At 38.9% G+C, this 18,370-nt stretch overlaps 1 protein-coding gene across 2 annotated transcripts in view; it reads left to right on the forward strand.

Moving 5' to 3' along the window:
* TAF3 (TATA-box binding protein associated factor 3) overlaps positions 1 to 18,370 on the forward strand; it is a 152,949-nt gene that overhangs the window by 118,052 nt on the left and 16,527 nt on the right. For both annotated transcript variants that reach the window (XM_082649300.1, XM_082649301.1), the window contains exon 4: positions 7,910 to 7,992. In XM_082649300.1, the coding sequence (XP_082505426.1) occupies positions 7,910 to 7,992 (83 nt within the window). The remainder of the gene's footprint in view (positions 1 to 7,909; positions 7,993 to 18,370) is intronic.

Here is an 18,370-nt window from a genome sequence, read left to right on the forward strand (position 1 = left end):
CCTAAAACATAGAAACCTGAATAGAGGCGGCTGCTTCATTGGACCCTGGTGACTGACCTGTGTGTGACAGGGTGAGTCAGCTGTGGTTCCAGTGTTGAAAAATTATGTCTGCTTCCTGGGCATCCTTTTAAATTTTAGCCCTTTGCGCAGCTAGGAAAGGGTAAATCTATTGTAACCTGTGGGATGCCATTGACAAGGAGTAGAAATTGAGATATTAACTTAGACATTAGGACTTCTCTTTTTTCAACCCCACTTAATCCCCCAAGTATCAAGCCATATGAGTAAATGAAAGTAGACGTGAAACTGGGTTGCATATGATCTAAGAATTTTCTTACATACGCACAGAAGACAACAAGAGTAAATCAAAACAAGGCGTATATAAGCTGCCCCAAGAAAACGTCTGCAGTCAGAAGGCCGAGGGCCGTGGTTTCCTTCCTCCGGCTCCTCAGCAGCTCACAGAAGCAACTGTCCTGGACACGGACCTGGATCAGCAAGCAAGGGCATTTTTTTTTAATTAAAAGAAAAACCTCCCCATATTTACTTTACCTACCTATAAAGTTTTTACCAGTCATACACACTTTTATCAATACAAGAACCAATAAAGATCCCATTAATTAAACGGGAATCTGCATGGTAGTTAGAAAGAGCCTTGGGCTTTGGAATCAGGCAGATCTGAGGCAGGTGTTTTAGTTCTTTAATCCATAGGCATTTCATCTTTATTTTTCATTTTATTTTATTTTATCTTTTTGGCCACACCATGCGGCATGCGGGATGTGCCCCGACCAGGGATCGAACCCACACCCCCTGCAGAGGAAGCATGGAATCTTAACCACTGGACCGCCAAGGAATTTCCCAGCATTTCGTCTTTAAAGTGGGATATGATAATCACACTTTTTTAAAAACTGCAGACAGTAATAGTTAACATTTATTATTTACTGTATGCTAAACACCATATATAAGTTTAGTTCCTTATCACAACTCTATCAGGTAGATACTTTAATTACTGTCACTTTAAGATAAGAATCTGAGGCTTAGAGAGATGAATAAACTTGCCCAGGATCAGACACCCAATAAGTGGTTGAACGGGAACCACAATTTCAACCCAGGCCATCATCAGCTACTATAACTAATGTTCTTAACCACTCTCCTTTCCTACATTTAAATTAAAAATGGATTAAGTGAAATAATTTATGGCACCTGGTTCAGTGATGCCCCCTCAGAAGGAAAAATCGTTTTTCTAGTAGTGCTAATAATCCAGAGTATGGCGATTCATGCAGTCTTCTAATTCCCCTTATGGGCAGCTAGTGTGCATCAGTCAGGGTTAGGAGTGTGCTCTTTCATCTGTTGCAAGTAGAACCAAAGTAACTTTTTATGGAAAACATACTAAGAGCAACGTGTTAAACGGTCACAAACTTGACCATAATAGCTTTAGCTGTGATAAACCTAATAGAAATTTTCAGAGCAGTTTAAATTTTTATTATAATTCTGTGTTTGTGTTTGTCAGTGTATGTATTACATGACTTTCTTTCAAACCCTGGCTCTTTTTACTTGTGGCATTTTCAGTAAAAAAATAAATAAGAAAATGTCTCATTTATGTTAGTGGAATTGAAGGTTCATATAACCTTGTATAGAAGACAAGCCAAAATCCATCTGTCAAACTTGGAAATATGTCTTTATGCTCTTATTGGAGTATGATCTGAGAAGACCTGGTAGAGTTTCACCCCAAAATGATGACGTCACAGACTGTGGATAAAAAGGCCCAGTACTGGGCCTTGAAGAGCCTGGGCTTTGGCAGTCAGACTGACCTGGTTTTTGGTCTCAGCTCTGCCACTTCTTAGTTACTCACCAGCCTCTCCTAACCTCTGACCCTCTGCTTCCTTCACTCTCTACCTCCTCCCATTCGACACCGGGAAGAGACCGCGTCATTATAAAGTATGCTTTCCCTCTGTTTAAGAACAACAGTTTTTATACGTGCTCTTAAGAATATTTTGGCTTAAAAGGCTTTCTCTTCTGCCTTCTCATAGGAAACACTGAGTGAAGACTAGTTTGTGTCATTTAAGATACATGGACTCTGACAATCCAGTTTCTTTACAGTAACCAGTAATGCTGATGATCAACCCAGAGATAATTGGGATCTGTTTAGAATGGAAAGCTCATACTTCATAATGGAGCTCCCCGCGCCCCCCCCGCCGCCCCCCGTTTTTCTCCTGCTGCCTGATCACTTGTTTTATTTGAGCTAACATTGGCAACTGAGTGAGCTAACCTGGTGGTAAATGACATCAGCACACAGTTGGTATTTAATGAGTGAGTCCGCTTGGTCCTTGTCAGGCCTGGCCGACAGCTCTGAGGGTTGAGAAAACTGCACAGGGAGGTAGGGTAACTTGCGGACAAGCTGTGACATGACCCAGGCCTGTCTGGTTAAAGCCCGTGGGCTTCTCAGGCCCACGATGGAAGCTGGTGAGGGGGGTGAGAATGGCTCACAATCTAGAGTAAAGGGCCTTCGTGATTTTTAGAAAACTTTAGTCCCTGATCAGCCCATAGTGAGCTCCCGTTCAGCTGCCATATTTTAAAGGACAGGCAGTGGCGGTCCTCAAAGCTTGAATGATTTCAGTCATCAGAACAATTAAAATGTCTCATGTTTCTCCAGTCTATCCCCAAATCCCTTAGCATCTGCCCCGAAATAGTCTTTTACTGAACTTTAAACAGTTTGTTTTTTAGAGAATGAGAAGTGGTCTTCCCGGTTTGTGCCTTTGACAGAAGGTCTCCATCGTCTTTCCTTTCTATGTAAAGTACTGTTGACTCGTTTCCAGCCTTTTCTCATCAGCTTTCATGATTAACTAGTGAAATGAAGGGTTTTCAGTAAATAAAATAACCCCAGTAAGAAGGGGGAAATATTCCCTGCTGTTTCTTATAACTGTTTGTTCCAAGGGGAAGCCAGTAACTTAATGTTTAAGTGAGTATGTTTGAATTTATCAAAGTTTCCTGAAGTCCATCCCCAAGGCTTCAGAGGAACGAACTGAACACTTACTGAAAGCCCGAGTCCTGTTTCATTGTCCTCGCGGGATCCCGCTTGTTATACTTCACCACAACCGTAGATCTTCTGTCTGTTGAATATTTTAAACAGTCTGTCAGTGTTAGACTATGTTTCTGAATGGAAATAATGTACAGACCTTCATCGTTAAGAAAGATAACAGGATGGTTACCATTTGTCATAGTTCAGCATCTAAAATATTTGGTTTTTAAATTCCGCTTTTCACCAGTAGTATTTCTGGGTGTTTTTCTGACATATTAGCATAGATAGACATCTGAACTAGTGCTGGCTGAACTTGCTGCCACCCTACCTAGCACACATACATAGGTTTTTGTTTGTTTTTTTTTTAATGAAAGAAGTTTAACATTTAAAAAAATAGGAAGTAAAACTTGGCCAGATTATATTGACAAAGCTGCCCATTACCTTTGCAGAAAGTCCCTGTCAGAAGATAAACTTTAAAGCTGGAATGCATGAAAGAGTTCCAAGATAGAATTTAAATTTAAACTGATTCCTTATAGATAAGCTTTTTAAAAATCCACCTCTTTGCTTCAAGTCAGGATTTTAAAAATAAATTTCCCCTTTAAATCTCTTGAGCGATTTTCATTTTTTGCAAGGCCGCACTGCTGGTGTCCCGGAAAAATGGAGAGTTAGAGCTTTATCAGTTGGTGCCCTGAGGTATGTGGCAAAGAAGCTAAATCCTTGAAGATTAGCAAAAAAAATGCAGCACATGGCAATAAGGGGCTTATATGACTACTAGTATTAGTTCAGGTGAAAGAAGTATTGCTTATACATAAAACTGGACAAATCCACTGACAATGTATTTTTAGTTAGCTACAAAGGAGTCTTATATTACTGGACTTTGCCTCTTTGGTGAATTGGGAAGCTTAGTAATCCACTGTAAATGCTCTTCTGCGTGCCCCAATTCTCAGCATCGCTCTAAAGTACTGTTCTTTTATTTTAACCCTTACAAGCTCTTGTTTCCCCCAGATTTTTGCTTCATGCCATTAAAAGATGATGGTAAATAATTGAAGTCATTGTCATCTAGTGTGTTGATTGCTGGAACAGACACATGAGAAATTATTTCATGATTGTAGGAAACATCCCTGTGTTTTTATTTGGGTGGGCATTCAGATAAAGTTAACATAAACAAAAGTCTGGTGAGAAATTTTTATTTAGAAACTGTACTTTCTATATCTACATTGTTAGCATTCTTATTGGTCTTTTTCTATGCTTGCTTGAATTTTATCTTTAAGTTAAATCTGCTTTAACTTCTTTAAGAATGAAATTAAAGTATTTAACTATTTTTAGGTAGGGTTGCAATATGTCCTGGTTTGCCTGGGACAGTCCAGTTTACACCTGTTACATGGTATAAATAACGTAGAGAAAAAAATATATTTTACAGTGTACCCTAGACATCTCACAAGTATATGTCATTCATCATAAAAGACATTGACAAAGAGACTAAATAGCTCCATGCAAGACACCAGCATTACCAGAAAAAAGGACTCAGAAATGTTTGGCAAAGAGTCACGAGTAGTATGGTAGAACAGAGGATGAATTTGGTGCCAGGAGAACTGGATTTCAGTCATTTACTTACTAACTTTGTAACTGGCCAAACCACTTAATCTTTCTGAGCCCTTCGTACATGTGAGTAATAATAGCTTCCACACCTACCTTATAGAGTTGTGACGATCAGATTGGATTATGTATATGGGACACACTTTGTGAAGTGCTATACCGGTAAGTTATAATTATTGTGTAGTGTGGTAATAGCAGTGGGGACCAAAATACAATGTGAAGCATAATAATAGTGAAGAAGCTTTTTGAAAGTTAGGGCAAACAGCTTTATTTTTTAATAAAGCTTAAGAAAGTATTATTTAAGTGCTTCAATAATAGTATTGTGGGTTGAAGGAACATGGAATATTACTCCCAGTACTCAGGTCAATTAGGAGTGTGTGACCCTAAAATTTTTTAGAATTGAAGAAATATAGGAACTTTATATAATTTTTCATTCTCTGAATAAAAAAAAAAATTGTATTCAGTCCTAGTTTTGCTATTTTTGTGACCCGAAAACAGAAAAGGAAAAAGAAACAGGAAAGAAAGGAAAAATGGTTGCTTCATGTATGATCAGTTCCTCTGTAAAATGGAAACCATACCCCAACCTGTTTGTTAAAGAACCTAAATGAGAACATCTGGAAAATAACCAAACACAATGCCTGGCAAACATTAAGTGTTTTATAAATGTTTGTTTTGGATATATTTGTTTTTTTTCCCACAGATAACACAGAATGGTGAGAAAAATGTAGAAGCCTTAGTAGTTTACAAAATAGGCTAGACCACTGGTTTTCAGATTTGTTTAGATATGGAACCCTGTGTTCAAAAAAAATAGAGGAGAAAGTGAACACAAAAATTTTCCATGGGTCTTGCTTTGCCCCCTCCCCAGTGACCCTTGACCCCCGAGGCCTTGAGGAAAACCACTGGACTAAGAACTGGGCAAATAAAAGAGACATCTGCCAAAAGTGAGACCATTTAGAGGAGCAGGTTTTCGTGGGGGAGTTGATAAGATTTAGATGTAATGAGATGAAATCCTTATAGGATATTTAGCTGAAAATGTTCAGTGGGCAGCATTATGTTTTGGTCTTAGTTCCAATCAGTGCTGGTCTAGAGAGGGAGATTTTGAAGACATGCCATATTGAAAACTTAGGATTGAGGGAATTCCCTGGCGGTTCAGTGGTTAGGACTCAGTGCTGTCACTGCAGGGGGCCCGGGTTCGATCCCTGGTGGGGGAACTAAGATCCCGCAAGCCACGTGGCACGGCCAAAAAAAAAAAAAGTTAAAAAAAACCCAACAACTTAGGATTGAAACCATGGACATGGATGAGGTCAGTGGAGAAAGTATGGGAGGACGAGAGGAGAGGACTTTGCTAGGGACAGGGAAGGAGCGTGATGAAGACCTCAGTGAAGAAACAGACGGGACATTCGGAAAGATTGAGTGTCTAGAAGGAATAGTTTAGTGGCGTGCTTGGGCCAGAAAGTAGAGTGGAGTTGGGTGAGGTATGAAGGAGAAATGGAGAAATGCAGACAATGAAGTGAAGACTAGAAAATGTGAGAGGTCGTCAGTGAGAGGTTGAAGGGGAGGTAAGTTTTTTAAAGGATAGAGTTGAGCACATTTGAAAGCTAGATGAAAATAATGAGTGGAACTGAGAAGTTGAAGATGCTACAAATAAGGAGGAAGTCTTTCGAAGACTGGAGGAGATGGACTCCAGTGTAATTGTGAATGCAGAGAAGTTTGTAGGGAATTGAAGGAATTCTGCTTAGTGGCCTCAGTATTTTGTCCTGTGGGGTTTGAAGGGCAAAAGAGGAAGGAACTCACGGGATGGGTCTTAAAAGCTGTAAATAATCGCTTCCGATTAATTTTTAAAATATATCTTAAGCACTTATGTGTCAGACCCTACGATAGGCACTGGGAAATAGCAACAGACAGAACAGGCATGGTTTCTGCTCTTAACTAGTTTAGCTGGGAATCCAAATAAGCAGATAGTATTAAAGGCACAGATGAAATTGGAGTTTTGATGGCAGAAGTTTGTACAGTTTTAAATATTTTCTTTGGAATTACTCAGTGCCCTAGAGAATGATTTTAGATTGGTCCTGGATGAATGGTGAAATGACCGAGAGGCAAGGGAGTTGAGGGTACTTGCAGGATAAGTGGTTCATTCAACAGACATTGGTTGAGTACCTCCTGCGTACCATGCACTGTTCAAGAGAATGATAGAAGTCATCGATCTTGATGTGACGGTGGGATTTAAAAAAAAAAACAATTCAAGAAGGGGACAGGTAAAAACATATGAAAAAAAATGATAGATTTGATCAATGTGCAGTATATTGATTATATGATATACTATACTGAGCACTACGTTATAAATTCCTTCCCCTTTAGAACCACTGCACTGTTCTGTTATGATTTAACTCTTGAGCTTGAAATATATAAATCAGTGGTTTGCACTAGTTGTCACAGTGACTAGCAGTGTCCTACTGGCATGTAGGGATGTTAAACATGTGGCCGTGCCTGGGACCACCAAGGAACCATCCCACCAAAAATGCTGGAAAACTCTGATGTAGATAATAATTTGAACTGCACATCTCTTGTTCATTTTGTTCATTCAAAATGTCAATTGTTCTATATAGGATCTTCAAGCCAGCAATTGTGGAGAATGCCTTTAACACCATACTCAATTTGTGTATTCCCTTTCTGATTATTAGCTCAAATATTTGTGAGATCTTCAACTTATTCAGCAGTTATTGCCTTTACCATAAATCCTTTCTAAATAAATATGTTTTGTCTTGTGCAATATTTTAGATCATTTTTCTACTAGCCAAAAAATGGAACAATTCAGTGCTGTAATTACACTTAGTGTGTTGGTTTTCTTTTATGACATTGTAAACATGAGATGAGTCTAATGTTTTTCAAGACCCATTAATAGATTCATTTTATCTTATAGTGAAGCTATGACTGCATTTTTTTCTGTTTTTGTTAAGTCTGGCAGTTACTTAAACGTTCCACTGAATGACCCAGGTAACAGTTTCTGTTTAAAAATTCTAACAATAAAATCCAAGAAATTAGTCAAAACTAAGAAAATGCAGAAATAACTCCCATATTTACTAGTGTTTAAAGTTTATGGAATTTTCCATGTTGCCTGGTAGCCTTCAGTTGTTGGGAAACGAAAACAAAATAGCCCAGTTTATCTTTACATCTAGCATTTTAGGCACATTTGAAACTTAAAGGCTTATCAAGTTTGTGGAGATGAGGAAGTAGGAGAAAAGGGAGGAGGTACTTTTGTTGAAAAAAAAGTATTTGACTCTAACGTAATATCTTCAACAGATAAAAGTGGAGCCAGTGGTCCCAGCCCCAAGCCCAGTGATCCCCAGATTGACTCTCCGAGTTGGAGCTGGCCAAGACAAAATGTAAGTACAGACGTTTCCAGTTAGAGTGCAACAGATGGAACTTAACCTTCACTACTCTTTCCTAGTGGACTTAATTCTATAGACCTTTTCCCAGTGTGAATATATAGTAGGGTCAAGCTGTATTTTGAAAAGTCTTCATTTTCAAATTTTTATTGGTTTCTTCCTCAGAGTTAATGCTTATTGCTTTATTCAACATATAGGATCCTTTGTGGTTTGGGGGGTTTTTTTCTGGCACTTTTTCTCTTTTGTAAAGACTAGCACAGGACATTGTTTCTGCATAGTTTGTAAGGCTCTGGTTATCTGAAAAATAAGAAACTATGTATTGAATGGACTGACTACCATGTTACGCCCAGGTGGATGTAATGTTAAACCTTTTCAAGTGTGTGTTCTCTGTCACCAGGACAAAGAATGAAGATTCTTTTCTTGCTCAGATGGCACATGGTTTTATTCTGTGCATATAAAACAAGGATACTGCCAAAGGCTTGGTGAAACAGTATATAATAGTAACTGAAGTCTGAATTGTCTGCTCTTTTTTTTTTTTTAAGAGAGAACTGGAAATGTAAACCCCATGTTTACTGTTTATTTTCTTAATTTTCATGGAATCATCACATCCACCCACCCTTCTTCAAAGTAAATTAGTTGGCTATGTTTCTTTTATTCATTTTGAGGGTATGAATTAAGGCCTACAGTGCTATTATATGATCCTAATAGGGTAATGAAGCATTGATTTTTTTTTTGTAAATCATGTTGAAAATCATTCTTCTAAAAATCATATTATACATCATTTAAATGAATTTTACAAGCTCAAAGTACAAGTTTACAACCTTACTTTTTACCAGTAAGCCTGAAAATGGATTAGTTTACACTGCAAACAATCAAATATTATGTAGGAAATAGGCTTACAAGGCATTTAACTTTTATTCAATTTTTAGCCATAAAAATGAAAGTAGTAGCCATGAACTTATTTATTTAGTAGGTACAGTAGACAACAGGAAATTTGCTTTACATTCTCATGGTTTGTTCCATCTTAAAGTTTGTGTGTAGCGTGTATTTTATGCAGCCGCTGCTTCTGTTAGTTCTAAATGTAATACAACGAAAAATCCCAGCATTATTCTGATGAGAAATTTTAGTAACATCCTTCTCCCTCAACCATCAGAGGACAGAGGGCTAGTTAACAAAGAGACCCAACCAAAATAACTGTACCTACCATCTCCTTGGAAATCCTGTACTTGGGTTCACTACTGTAAAGGGAAGATGTTCTTATTTATCATTGGACAACTACTTTTCTCCTACCCGTTCATATTTATTCCAGTTTTCTCATAACTCACCATTACTTCATCTTTCCTTTCACACAGAAGTTTGGCTTGCTTATTCCTTTAGAGAAATAAGGTTTGTAAAAAGGCACTGATAGTAATATTCATCTCATCTACCCTTAAGCGTCTTTCAGTTATTCTGTCGAGTAATTTCTTTTCCTCTCGATAAATCACTCATATACCTAAGATATTGGAAGATGTGAGAAATAGATCCTATGACTCTGGAACAAAATGTTCAGTATTACGGAAATTATAGTACCCAGACATTCTAGACAAATTGTCCTTGAAAGTATAACTTTATGTAACATGTAAACTTTCTGACATTTAGGTAAATAACTCCCATATCATATGAATAGTCAATCACTTGACCAAAGTCAGACACGAGGAAATACTTATAATGAGCAAAGGAATAACTTAAGTGAAATATATTACATTTTAAACTTAAAAAGAGAGAGAAAAAGAGGCCCAAGTCACATAGCAATAGGATTTTATATAAAATATAAGTTAATGATAAGGGTTGGTTTTTTTTTTAACTTGTTTGTTTTCTGTTTTTTTGTTTTAAATCTAAATCAGGGGTCAGCAAACTATGGCTGTGGGCCAGTCCATCCCACTGTCTGTTTTTTATGACTCACAAGCCAAGAATGTTTGAAAAAAAATTAAAAGAAGGATAACATTTTATGAACATGAAAATTATATGAAATTAAAAATAATCTTTTATTGTCATAGCATAAGGATACATGGCTTATTCCTTGGCAGTAATAATGGAAAAGAGATGGTAGATTTATATAAATGTGCCTTTACTTAGTTTGTATACAGCCGGGGGCGTGTAATGATGCTCTTTTGAAGTGGAATTAATGAGCAGACTCGCATTCAAATGGAGGAGTTTGAATAGTCTATGGGGAGGGGTTGTCTACTGCTAAAGAACAGGCAGAGGATAGTCTTTTGAAACTACAGGAAAAAGAAAAAGCTTTACAGCGTTCAAATTTTACACTCTCGTTGGAAGATCTTTAAGACAATATTTAGTTTCTAAATCTTATAAAGAAATTATGCCTTTGACCCGTGATCCAGGAAGGTACTTTGAGGTTAGATTATTTCCTCTATTCTCTATTATTGTCCCTTGAAGCCAGACAGAGGGCCCTTGTTTTCCGCTTCATTTAACGTGCCTGGAAACTGGATTCTAAAGGGTCTGTGGTCAGTCCAGTGCCTCCTTCTGATAGTGTTAAAACTCAGGGTGACTTTACAAGGACCTCAAATTCCTTCAGTAGGTCTCCCAGTAATGGGGACCCAGAGTTCCTGTTAGTCTGTATTGAAGATGAAACTGGAATACTAACCCTGAAGTTACAATCTCAACATCCGTAGTTTGTGGGGGTGATATGAATGGGGAGAAACAGTACATTCAAATAAATCATGAAATAACTGAGTCTGGCCCAACAGTCAAGTTTTACCTTGATGCCGAGAAAGCAGGTAGGTTTCAGCTTGGCCGGGGGCAGCACCTGGAGCCATATGGATCAGGATTTTGAGGTCTCACTGGACTTGGTGACACAGAGTACAGTGCGTGTAATGTCCACTGTGGGATGGGCAAGTGGCAGCACAGTCGCCATGTTATTTGTTATCCCAGTCTTACCATCCCTTTATTTTGAGCAAGTGTGGGAAAATTGGGCTAACTTTCGGCATTTGTTCATTTATTTATTTCTATGAAGGATATAAATAGAGCAGAGTAACGTGAGGAAGGAAGTACCTTAGTGTGGGACTGTTTAGATAGGATTGTTGGGAGAGACATGGCAGAACATTAAATGTGTGGTTATATTTATAAAGCTCAAAATTCTGTTAAAGGAGCTTCTCATTAAAAAAGATAACTTTAGGTATTGGTAAAGTATTAAGAAAAAGGTCAAGGTTTGTAAAGATTTGGGGGTGAATAATGGTAGTGCTTAGGGGGTTAAGCGTTCTTTCCCCCTCACATTTCTCAAATGTATCTTTAATGCTGTCATCTCCCTGGCACTGGGGAGGCAGCTCTGTCCTTTTCTCCATCTGTTCCCTGGCTCTTCCGAGGGTGGAGTGGCTCTCCCGCCAGGGAGCTTTGGTCTGGTCGGTAGGGTTACTGTATTGGAGAAGTTGGGAGCTGGTCCTGCTCTCAGGACATTGCTGCCCTTATTCAGTGAGCTCACCAGGGAGGGGATAATGAATTGGGCTCCTCCAAAAATCCAGTAAGGCTCAGTTATTGTTCCAGTTAGATACTGTATTTGATCAAGTGACACAGAATCATTTATGGTACCTTTCATGAAAACAATATCATTATCATTAATAATCCTAAATTTTCTTTTGGCTGAGAGGTCACAATAAGTATTCTCTTTCACAAGTTTAATCCTTTTCCCAAAATATGCAAATTATGCTGGGATATTTTTCAATGACCACTTTACTGCTGGAAATTACAGTTTTCTTTCTGCTAACATTTTATCACCACAGCTATGAGTATTGTAATACTCATGGTATTATGTATTTCTTATAATTCAGGAAATTCTTTCATTAATCAAACCTCTTTTAACAGAGGTGCTGAAAATTGGACACTTTTTTTTTTCATGTAAGTAATTCAGTTTTTTATGGCAGTTTATAGAGTTTAGTTTATGCCTGGGAGGAGGCTTCTTAATACTTGTAATTTCTAAATTATATATGCTATAAAAATGGGAGCTAAAACTTTGCTCATTAATCTTGAAAAATAATGTTCAACCTTTAAAAATGTAAAATATGTACAGGTATTTGTTGTCTTTTTTGTGATCCAAACTTTTCTGATTAACTATTTTTGATAGGACAGCCAGAAATAGAGGGTACCATGGGCAATTACAAAAATAACCATTTAAAATATTTTTAAAGAAAGTAAGCGTTTTATATTTTTATGTAGCCACATTTCACTGAAAGACATATAATAGGTGAAATGTGTATAATGGTGTTTTAGTGACAAGTTCTTTAGAAAAATAATAGCAAAAGATTTTTATCTCACTTTCTACATTTCTTCCTACACTTAAAATGTCGTTTATTCATATGTAGACTTTTTTCCAGTCTAAACAAATTTAAGGGTGACTTAAAGAGAGAACATAAAGATACTAGAAAATACTAGGAAACCAAGGCCAAGGAGAGGAAAAAGAAGCAAATGACTGCACATCAAATATGATTATGGCTTCCTGGCAATAAGTGCAGAGTGAAATGCAGTTTTAAAAAGGAAGGTACCTCCTAGTTTCTCAGGAGAGACAAAGTTTTTGAAGACACTAAATTTGAAATTTTATTTCCATAAGGAACCAGATGGCAAGAACACCTTTTTTTTATTTGACTGTTTCTTACACCAACCCCTGATCCAAGGATGTAACATAGACGCACACTCAGTGAAGGTGCCTCTATAAGGAGTCTTCCCTTCCCTAGTTGAAACACTTTCTCTTTGTATTAGTCAGGACCGTTGGTTGCAAGTAGCAGAAACCCTAATCAAACTAGCTCAAAGAGATTGGCTTTAGGCAAAGTGGTAACAAGGGTTCAAAAAGTGTCATTAAGACTCTGTTCACTTTCTTTTTCTCTGTCTAACCTCTGTGTGGTGGCAAAGATGGTGCAGATTGCTCTTGGCTGGTGTGGTTCTTAGTGCTCACAGGCTGAACTGCCCACCCCGCCTTTCACAGCATCTGCTGTGGGTTCCCATCTAGGAACCAGCCCCAGTGGGAGGGGGGAGAGCCCTGTTAGAAGGGGAAATGTTAGGTTCCAGAAGGAAAGAAGGACTCTCCTACCAGAATAAGGGATGAGGGGCAGGCAAAAACAATTGATATATTTTTATTTTATTTAGGGAAAGGCAATCAGATTCATATTTTTATAAAAGTATACTGAAGAGGCAGGGCAAGGAAGCTTATTGGTTAAAAAAAAAAGATCCTTTAGAAATAAAGTTTAAGAACATTTCAGACCATCATCCTGTCAGATTTGGAAGGCCTTTTGTTCTTCTATTTTTAATTTGTTTCCCTACGGATAAAACTGTCTGCTTTGATTTTTTTTAAAAAAAGAGAGAGAGAGAAAGATTGAAAAGTGTTGATAGTTTTCTTTGTTTTGCCCTGGTTAACTTGCCACTGATACTGAAACATTTCATAGGTTATTTTGCCTATATTAGAAGCTAACTAACAAGAACAGTGACCCACCCCCCAAAAAAATAAATAAGAATAAAAATCTTGAGTGACTGTATTTAAAATTTATGGCAAATGACTTATTTTAATGCTAGTGAAAGATGGTAACATTACAAATGAAACTTCCTAGCAGCTGAACAATGAGAACACAAATTGTGGGTGGTATACATTATTCTTGCTAACTTTTATACTTATAAATTCCACAGACCCAAACCCATATATCTCAGTTATAATTCCAAGAGGAAGCAGGTGGTTAAATTTATTCTTACTCGGGTCTTCAGCCCTTTTCTGATTTTTCCAGACTAGGATATCTTAACCTCTGTATATCACTCTCTCATTTTTACTGAGCTAAAGTTATGATGGAATCCCCAAGTTTAATTTCTTCCTCTGGCACATGATAGTTTGTTGATTAACACCAAAGATGCAGTGTATTCAAGAGAAGAAAATAGTATGCTGTCAGAAAAACTGGCTTTAGGTTTTGGGAAATGTTTTTACTACCCAGTAAAACAACTGGAAAGATTATAATCAAAGCATTTCCATCTTACTTGTAAACAATTACAGCAGTCCTTACACGGATGCCACATTACAAGACTGGGGAAAATTTACTGGATTCCATTCTAATGCAATTAGAGCTAATTTTGTTCTTTAAATGAATAAAAGGTCAGCTAGTAAATCTAGCTTATCTTGAGTCCAGACTTCAATAAATTGTTTTATTTAATTTGTTGTAAAAGATCTTATCCTTAATGGGTCTAGGTCTTATTAGTTCACTTAGGTTTTAAAATATTTATGACCACCTTTTTAGATATGATTTGAATGATAGTTGGAAAGTTTCTCCCTGCAGTGTTATCAAGGCCCAAGATCACTAATTGAGTGAATATAGGAAGGTACTTAAGATTTGTTATCTAGACAAAGCTGATGCGGACTTCCAGAATTTAAATGTTCTTCAACCTGTGACAGGCAGAGGTAATTTAGCTATATCATGGTAACCTTTTGGATACTATCTGACTATAATTTCCCCTACAGATCAAACTACTCACACTTCTAGTGTTTAAAGAGAATGTATACCTACTGATGAGAACACTCTTACTATTACTGACAGCAACATAGAAAATTTAAATTCTTTGCATTCTGTTGTTCCCTGTCTTTTTAGGGGCTATAACATTAAAATACTTACATAGAGACTTTAGAGGCGTAGTGTGATGCTTCTTCCTTCCTGTTGCCACTCCAGCCTTTGTAGCTCGTGAGATGGAAATTTGTGTCACTGCCCGACCTCTGTGATTTAGAACAGGGGTCCCCAACCCCCAGGCCGCGGACCGGTACCAGTCCATGGCCTGTTAGGAGCTGGGCCGCACAGCACGAGGTGAGCAGCGAGCGAGTGAGTGAAGCCCCATCTGCCACCCCCTGTCGCTTGAACCAACCCCCTCAACCTGCCCCCCACCCCCCGTCTGTGGAAAAATTGTCTTCCACAAAACCAGTCCCTGGTGCTAAAAAGGTTTTGGGAACCGCTCATTTAGAATATTGCAGCCTTTTTCAAATGTGGCTGCCGTAGTCTGAACACATGGGTTGGGTTGAGGGACATGTCACCGTGGGGACTGACTAGCCGCGTTACCCCATTTGGATTTACTCTTCTGGGTTCCAGAGCTGCATCTGTCCTCATGGCTTGTCCTCCAGGGTCCAGCAAGGAGCCCAGCATCCCTCCTGATCTTCGGGACCAGCTCCTTCTCCATCCCTGCCTTTCCTGACCCCGCCCTCTCCCCCCCCCACCCCGGAAGTTCTTTCCCTTCCTTATCTCTTCTCCTCTGTATCTTTCTCTCCTTCCTTCTGGTATCTTCCCTTCAGCCTTGGGTTCTACCATCTTAAACCTTCCCACCTTCACCAGCCTCCCCCTCTAGATGAGGGAAAGGCCATGTAACTTCCTCTTTTCATTCTCGCTTCTCAAAGCATATTCCTTGTATGTACTTTGCTCCAATTTTTTTTCCAGCTTTATTCCTAAACTCCCTATGCTCTGGTTTCTGCCCTGGAGACTTTTCTGAAGCTTCCCATTAACATGATTAAATGCATCCCAAGGCGGTGCTGCAGGCCTGTGACTTCATCCTTCCTGCTTCTCAGATACCGTTGTTCCCACCAAGCCCTTTATGAAACTCTCTATTCCTTGGTACTCTCTATTCTTGGTACTACGTGCATCTGAGTCTCTTTCTCCATCGTTGCTTCTTTCTTTGATCACTTTTTCTTTCTCTTCTTGCCCTTGGCCTACTACTCCCTAAAGTTTCTTTTTCACTCTTTTCAAAATCAGGTGATGATGATTCCCAAATCTTTACTTCCAGCTCAGATTTCTCCCCAAAATGCAGACTAATCTGCCCAGTTACCTGTTAGAAAGTCTGGAAAGACCAGAGCCACCTCAAACATGGCCTTTCCAAATTGAACACACCATTATTTCCCCAACCTTGTACTCCTTATGCTTTTTATTTGTTGATGATGAGATCAGAGCCTCCATTTTCAAGCTGTCTTAGTTTCTAGAGTAACTTGAAATTAGACAAATACACTCTGGCTGGGAGAATTGGGAGATTTTATTTATGTCATATCACCAGATGGGATATCTGAAAATTAAGACATGAATGTCTCCCAGCTCCAAAAGTGTTGTTTTGAACAAAACTTAAGGAAAGAGAAAGACCCTTTCCTGTGAGGTCTCCTTTGAATGTCACCTGAACTCTTATACCTCCCAGTCACCATCTTCAAATTTGGGTCCTTCCTCCTTGTCTAGACTCAAGTAGTCATCAGCACCAGAGGAGGAAAGATGTTGATGCCTATTCACAGGCCTCTGGAGCTGCCCCCCCCCCCCCCCCCGCAACACCAGGCAAAGATGCCTTTGGCTTGGAAACACAAATGCCCTTCGCTACTGGGCTATTTTGCCTCCTAGAGAGAATAACTATTTTGCCTCCTAGAGAGAATAGCTATTTTGCCTCCTAGAGAGAATAACAGATTTTTCAGTTTTCCACTTTTCAAATCAAGTGCCCAGCGCCGATCACCCTACACCCATCTGAGCTCTAAGCTCTACCCTCTAACTGTAAAAGCTCCAGCATCACAGAAACCCAAGGCAGGGGGATACCTCCCTCCCTTACTCCCAACCCCTCACCCACCCAACAACCAACCAGTCCCCAGCCCCTCCCCGCCTTACCGACAATATTTGTCAATTCCTTACCCTCTTCTCCTTTCCTGCTGCCTCTCAGAACTGTTCTCCATACTTAATCCCTCCAGAGCAATCTGTCCAGAACGCTTATGCTTTATACGTTGTGGCGCTTCCAAGCTGCTTGCGGTTTCCCATGCAGAACAGGATGCCTTGCATCTTCATTCCTTTTCTCAGGTTGTCCCATCTGCCTCAAATGCCTCCACCCCCCTGCCTCTTCATGGGAGTCACTCGTATTCATCTTTTAAAACTGTCAGTTGTCATTAGGGAAAGTGATCACAGCCCACCTTCCCACCCCTGCCCCAGGCTAGCCATCCTTCTGCCAAGTGCCCAGAATACACTGTTTTCATCCAAATTGTTCAACTTCGTATGCTTTATCGATCTACCTTTATGTGACTGTCTTCCCCCGTTTCTTGGAAATTGAGGGTGTGCCCCATTCACCTTGAACCCAGCCACCCAAGGGTAGGAGACGTAGTAGACGGGTGATAAATATTTGTTGAGATGGATTCACGGACTGAAACAGTCTCTCATCTGTTGAACCATAGCACTGATTTTCACTCTGTTTGAACAAGCTTTCATAGATTTGAAGTGGCATCAAAATAAAGTTTAATTGAGTTACTTTTCCAGAATGGCTGTAACATTAGGAGTTGGTTTTATCAAGTAAAAACCCCTTAAGTGGGCCCATGAGCCATGGCCGCTGAGCCCGCGCGTCCGGAGCCTGTGCTGCGCAACGGGAGAGGCCACAACAGTGAGAGGCCCGCGTACTGCAAAAAAAAAAAAAAAACCCTTGAGTAAGAGGGCTGAAGGGGATAGAGGAAGCTTACTCTTAGCCCTGGAGTACAATGGGAAGGCTACGTTTGGTCTTGCTTCTCCTTCCTAAACTGTGACTCTTGGTATTCTGCCTAACTTTAGCGGTCCTTTGAATAATAAGAGGATGCTGAAAATAAGTTGCTTAAAGGAATTGGAAGATCCTACAGATGGAGTGACTAAGTTTCCAAATGTGTTTTATTAAATAATGTAAAGTTGGTCATTCTGTAGTCTATGTAAAAGGGAAATGTGGATTTTTTTAAAGACTTGCATTATCTATCTAGTAACAGATGCACCTCTCATATACTCTGGATAGATGAAAAATGGCACCCCTCAATATGAATCTGCTTTTCTTTGAATCTGGGAGTAGCTTTTCTCCCAGAGCACACTCACTGATTGCCCATCTTTGGCTCTCTATGCCGTATGTACTTAGGATTTTAATCAATTACTTCTGCTTCTTTAGTCCACAAAGGTGAAAAAATATATATGTGTGTGTATACATCTCTGTATACAGCACATGCTATAAGTATATATATATTTTTTCCATGCTATTTACTGAGGAAGATAAAAATTCATGTAAAGCATGGTGATTTTTGGTGAAGACACAGCAGCTATTATCAAATTTTAATATATTTTGAAGTAGTAGTGTTGGGTTCTCCAAGCATGACTTCAGTAATAACTGAATATTATAACACTACAGTGAGATACAAATCTTAATCACAATCCTGTTCATTTTTCAGGTTCACTGAATATCATCTTACTGCTTTTAATGTTTTCAAATAACTGGGATGTTATTTAATCCTAAAATGAATGAATGAATGAGTGAAGGTTTATCTTTTATGGTTAACTTGCAACTTTAGCATATGTTCATGTAAAAGCATCTCATCCTCCTCTGTAGACTCCAGGCTCAGAGAGGATTAAAAGTG

This window comes from Grampus griseus (assembly GCF_964374135.1).
Source record: "Grampus griseus genome assembly, chromosome: 2".
In the NCBI taxonomy this organism is placed as follows: domain Eukaryota; kingdom Metazoa; phylum Chordata; class Mammalia; order Artiodactyla; family Delphinidae; genus Grampus; species Grampus griseus.